Source organism: Acanthisitta chloris, unplaced genomic scaffold (genome assembly GCF_000695815.1).
Source record: "Acanthisitta chloris isolate BGI_N310 unplaced genomic scaffold, ASM69581v1 scaffold479, whole genome shotgun sequence".
Taxonomy (NCBI): Eukaryota; Metazoa; Chordata; class Aves; order Passeriformes; family Acanthisittidae; genus Acanthisitta; species Acanthisitta chloris.
The window spans coordinates 5,092-10,414 of record NW_008690595.1 but is presented as its reverse complement, the minus strand read 5'-3'; the positions used below and the strand labels follow the sequence as shown (position 1 = coordinate 10,414).

At 53.9% G+C, this 5,323-nt stretch overlaps 1 protein-coding gene across 1 annotated transcript in view; it reads right to left on the bottom strand.

Annotated features, from left to right (window-relative positions):
• Window positions 1-5,323, bottom strand: part of LOC103809044 (U5 small nuclear ribonucleoprotein 200 kDa helicase-like) — a gene marked incomplete at both ends in the record, with an annotated part of 20,743 nt that overhangs the window by 10,629 nt on the left and 4,791 nt on the right. The window contains 9 exon segments of the mRNA XM_009081854.1: window positions 19-129; window positions 473-622; window positions 967-1,090; window positions 1,870-2,063; window positions 2,701-2,871; window positions 3,305-3,460; window positions 3,581-3,718; window positions 4,677-4,850; window positions 5,061-5,144. Coding sequence (XP_009080102.1) covers window positions 19-129; window positions 473-622; window positions 967-1,090; window positions 1,870-2,063; window positions 2,701-2,871; window positions 3,305-3,460; window positions 3,581-3,718; window positions 4,677-4,850; window positions 5,061-5,144 — 1,302 coding nt within the window.

The window sequence follows — 5,323 nt, the reverse complement described above, 5'->3', positions numbered from 1 at the left end:
GCTGGAAGTGAAGCTCACCTGGATGTGCTTGTCAGCAAAGAGATCCTCCACCAGTGTCCGGTCCACGCGCGTCATCCCGGCGTGGTGGATGGCGAAGCCGTAGGGAAGGAGATCCTTCAGCTCCAGGTTCTGTGGCACAAACACAACCAGCTCTGGGTTTTCCACCCAAAAGCAGGGAATAAAAACCAGATTATCCTAAAGGAAAGGCTGTGAATCCACAGCAAACTGGCAGGATGGTTATCATGGAATCACTGAGGTTGGAAAAGCCCTTTTAGACCATTGGATCCAACACTGCCAAGGCCACCATGAATGTCCCCAAGTGGCTGTTGAACCTCCCCAGGGATGGTGACTCCACCACTGCCCTGGGAAGCTGTGGCAGGGATGGACAGCCCTTTCCATGCAGGAATTTTCCCACTATCCAATCTAATCTATCCAATCTCGAGCTGTGCTGCCCCTGGAGCCCCATGGTCACCTTGCATTGCTCAGCTTCAGTCCTCAGGACCTCGGTGGAGGCTGAGCCCTCCCTCAGGAAGAGCCCCAGAGTGTCCTTCTCCAGGCACATATCCCTGATGGCTCGGGCTGTCTTCCCAGTCTCTTTCCTGGAGTGCACAAACACCAAGACCTGGGAAACAAGATGGCACATGGCTGAGTGACGAATCACCAAAGCAGCTCCTGGTAAAGATGCTTGACCCAACCTGCTCCTTATTCAAGGTGGGAGAAGACCTGGAATTAATGCAGATAGACACACACTCCTGATTTAATAGGCCAACACACAAAAATTTCCACATCCTAACAGGGCAATTCCTACATCAGCCAGGCAGTTGGCACAGAGGAAAAATCTGTGCTCCTTCCTCTCAGCTGCCATGGACCATCCAAACCCAAATCGACTGCAGCATCTCCAGAGATGCTCCAGGGAAAAAAAAACAGAGTGAAGTGTGTCAGGAACAATCAACTTAAGTATCCAACCTGGTTCTTCCCAGCATGTTCCATGATCTTCTCATAAACAATCTCATTCATGATCTGGAAGCGTTTGATAGCTTTCTTCTCCGTGATCCCCACGTAGGTCTGCTCCAGCGGCACCGGGCGGAAACTGGAAAGAAAAACCACATCCATAAAAAGGGAAATGAATGGAGAAACCTCAACACAAAGGTCCTGTCAAAAGGCATTTTGTGCAACCCAAGTCCTTTTGTGCCTCAGTTCTCTCAGGGATCTGATGGCTCCAGTCCTGCCTGGTTGAACCATAAAGTGCCAGCAACAACTTCTCCTGATTCCTGGAATCCATTTGCTCTGAGCTCAAGGAGCAAAAAGGATGTTTCAGGAACTACCATCATCCTGGGTTAGGCTTCCTGCCAACAGCTCCTGCAGCACACAGCTAGGGCAGAGCTGCTCTGCCTTCCTGAAGATTCTTCCTACAGTATGACCATGCAGGAACACAATTTTGGGGCTTTATTGACTGTTCTAGTCCCAAACATCAGAGTATCATGGAATGTTCAGGGGTTGGGATGGAACTTAGAGATCATCTAGTCCCAGTCCCCTGCCCTGGGCAGGGACACTTCCCACCAGAGCAGGTTGCTCAAGGCTTCATCCAACCTGGAATGAGTAGTGATAGGGTTGGGGCATCCAACATCTCCCTGGGCAACCTGTGCCAGTGTCTCACCATTCTCACAGGGAAAACTTCTGCCTAATATCTACTCTAAATTTCCCTCTTTCAATTTAAAAATGCATTTCATGACCCACCAAGGAGCAAACAAGTGTGTGTGGAGAGGAGGCTGAAGACCTGGTGATGCCCTGGCACCACCTGACACAAGGACACACGCTGGGGCAGGGGTAAATCTGGCTGTGAAGGTCCCTCCTGGCTTTCCAAGGTACCTGTTGTCGAAGTAGAACAAGCCTTTGGCTGGGTCCACCCTCAGGAACGTGGCCACGTCCTCATAGTTGGGCAGGGTGGCACTGAGGCCAACCAGCCTCACGTCCTCCTGCGTCATCTCGATGTTGCGGATGGCTCTGGCGACCAAGGACTCCAGCACAGGTCCACGGTCATCGTGCAGGAGGTGGATCTCATCCTGAGCACAGGGAAGAGCAAGAGTTATCTCTGCTCCAAACTGGCATAGATTCCATAGAATCACAGAGTTGCTGAGGTTGGAAAAGAGCTCTGAGACCATCGAGTCCAACCTGTGGTGATACCACACCTTGTCAACTAGAGTATGGCACTAAGTGTCACATCCAGGCCAGGGATGGTGACTCCAACACCTCCCTGAGCAGCACATTCCAATGTCAAATCAACCTTTCTGGGAAGAAATTCTTCCCAATGTCTTAATCATAGAATCCCAGAATGTTTTGGGTTGGAAGGAGCTTAAAACTCATCCAGTTGCACTCCTGCCACGAGCAGGGACACCTTCCACCAGCCCAGGGTGCTCCAAGCCTCATCCAACCTGCCCTGGAACACTCCCAGGGATGGAGAATCCACAACCTCTCTGGACAACCGACTCCAGTTTTGGGGTGGAGAATCCACAACCTCTCTGGACAACCGATTCCAATTTTGGGGTGATTTCTTAGCTTGTTTGCACAGACAGCTCAGACCCTGAGTGTCTCCACAGCCAAACACCAGTGACACGTCCAGAGGTGTTGAGGAGCTGCAGTGCCAAAGGCCACAGCTGCCACCAGTCCCTGCAGGGCCCTGGAGGCTCCAGAGCTGCTCACCAGGATGACCAGGCGCACCAGTTGGGTGTAGGTTCGCTCCCCTCCCTTGCGGGTGATGATGTCCCACTTCTCCGGGGTGCACACGATGATTTGGGTGGCACTGATCTCCTCCTTGCACAGCTGGTGGTCTCCTGTCAGCTCGGCCACGTTGATGCCGTACGTGGCCAAGCGCTGGGAGACGACCACAGCCAGGTTAGATTGGATAAACATGGACAAGACATTCCATGGACAGCTTTTCTCAAGATCTACCCTGAACCTCCTCAGGCACAGCTGGAAGTGTTTTCTCTTGTCCCATCACTAGGAGCAGAGCCTGATCCCACCTGGCTGCACCTCCTGACATCTCCCGTTGGAGAGAGCCAGAAGGTCTCCATGAGCCTCCTTTTCTCCAGGCTGAGCCTCCCACAGCTCCCTCAGCTGCTTCACGTGCTTCAGACCCTTCCCCAGCTCCGTTCCCTTCTCTAAACACACTCCAACCCCTCAACACCTTCTCAGGAGAAGCCCAAAACTGCTCCCAGGACTTGAGGTGCCTCAACAGTCCCAGCACAGGACACTCCTCCTCCCCCACCACTGGTTCCAGCAAGGGCAGGACCAAACCTCTCCTCACCTTGCCAAAGCTTCCCACCATCTCCTGCACCAAGGACCTCATGGGAGCAATGTAGATGATCTTGAAATCATCCACGTTGATGGTCCCATCCATGTTGATGTGCTTCCCAATCTCCCTCAACATGCACATGAGGGCCACGTTTGTCTTCCCGGCGCCCTGTAACACAAGAACCACCAACCCCATGGAATCCTTGACTTCTCCAGGGGAAAGCTGTCCCCAAAACTCATCATCCCTATGGATTCCTCATCACACAGGCCCCAAACCCTGGGATCTCACCGTGGGAGCACACAGCAGGAGGTTCTCATCCGACTCCAGCGCCGCGCGGTACAGTTTGCTCTGGATACGGTTCAGGGTTTTAAAGCCCTCAAATCCAGCCTGGGCATACTTGGGCAACTTTTCCACAGAAACCAATTGCTGGAAAGGGAAGGATAAAAGAATAGAAACATCAAGTTGAGCCTTTCTTTCAACCTCACAGGCTGTGGGGCAGATGTGAGGCCTTGGAGACAGCCTGGGGAGCAGCAGGGGCATGTTGGATCCAGATGGGTGGAAAATCCCAGTGCCCAGGGGTCATGGAGCAGGTTGGGGAGGGATCAAATGAGGTTCATTAGTTGGTAGGTGCACTCCAACTCACAGCTGGCTCCACCTCAGAGAGCCAAACCCCACTGTGCTCTCATGGTGGGACGGATCAGACCGTGGTGCTGCTGCCAGCATGGATCAAAAGAAGGGACTGATCCCAATTAATCAGCCACAACTCTGGCCCACGCAGCAAGGAGGGAGCAAGAGCAGCTGGAGGGGGCAGAGGAGCCCCAGAATGGAAACCACCAGCACAGGATGTGCAGCTCAGCAGTGGGAAAGCAGAAATCAGGAACTCTCAGCAGACACGTGGAAGCTCTCGGTTAAAATAAGGGTCTGCAAGGAATCTGGGAGGGAATCGGAGCCACATCAAAGCTGCTGAGTCACAGGAAGTGTCTGTCACGGGATCAGCAACAACTCAGGGAGCCACACAATGGTTTGGGTGGGAAGGAAGGACCTTACAGACCATCCTGTTCCACCCCGTGCCACGGGCAGGGACACCTTTCACCAGCCCAGGCTGCTCCAAGCCCTGTCCAGCCTGGCCTGGAACACTTCCAGGGATGGAGCAGCCACAGCTGCTCTGGGAATTCCATCCCAGCTCCTCACCACCCTCACAGGGAAGAATTTCTTCCCACTATCCCATCTCACTTTGCCCTCTGGCAGTGAGAAGCCATTCCCTGTGGCCCTTGTCCCAAGTCCCTCTGCAACTCTCTTGGAGCCCCTTTGGGCACCAGAATGAGCTCTGAGGTCTCCCTGGAGATCTTTGTGGGAAATGAGTGGGAACAAACAGGTCACCAACCTCTTCAGCCCCAAAAGGCTTTGGTTTCAGGGCAGGGACGTGCACCTCCTCGTAGCCCTTGCGCTGGCGGCGGAAGGAGCCGTCGGGCAGTTGGCAACGTTTGTTGGCCATGAAGTGACTGCCCTGGGCAAACACCAGATCCTCCAAATCCAGCACCTGCCTGGGAGCCAGAGCCTGGAGACAGTAATGGGAAAGGGGGAAGGGTTAGGGAACAACCTTCTGCTGTTTGCACCTTGGGACGAAAGGAACAGCTGCTTCATCCAGGGTTTTTAGAGCACATCGAGGGCTTCTTGGCAGGATCTTCACGAGGTCACTTCAAATATCCTCTCTGTGCTCGCTGAGGATGTTTGTCAGGAGGGCTGGGAACAGATCCAAGAGTTTTACCTCTCCTCCTTGGTCCAGATCCATGGTCTCCAGGTCGGTGTCCATGCGGGACTGCCGCACGCGCTCCCGGCGGGAACGTTCCTCCTGTGAGGAGAGATGAGGACTCAGCCCTGGGGAAGAGCTGCTCAGCCTCCTCCCTGGCCTGCCAGGTGCTCTTGTCACACCTGGCTGCACACCCTGCAGGTCCTGTGTCCCATTTCCTCCCTGCACAGGCAGCCATGGAACCAGAAACAATCCTTTCTGGCAGGAAAAATCCATGCCCT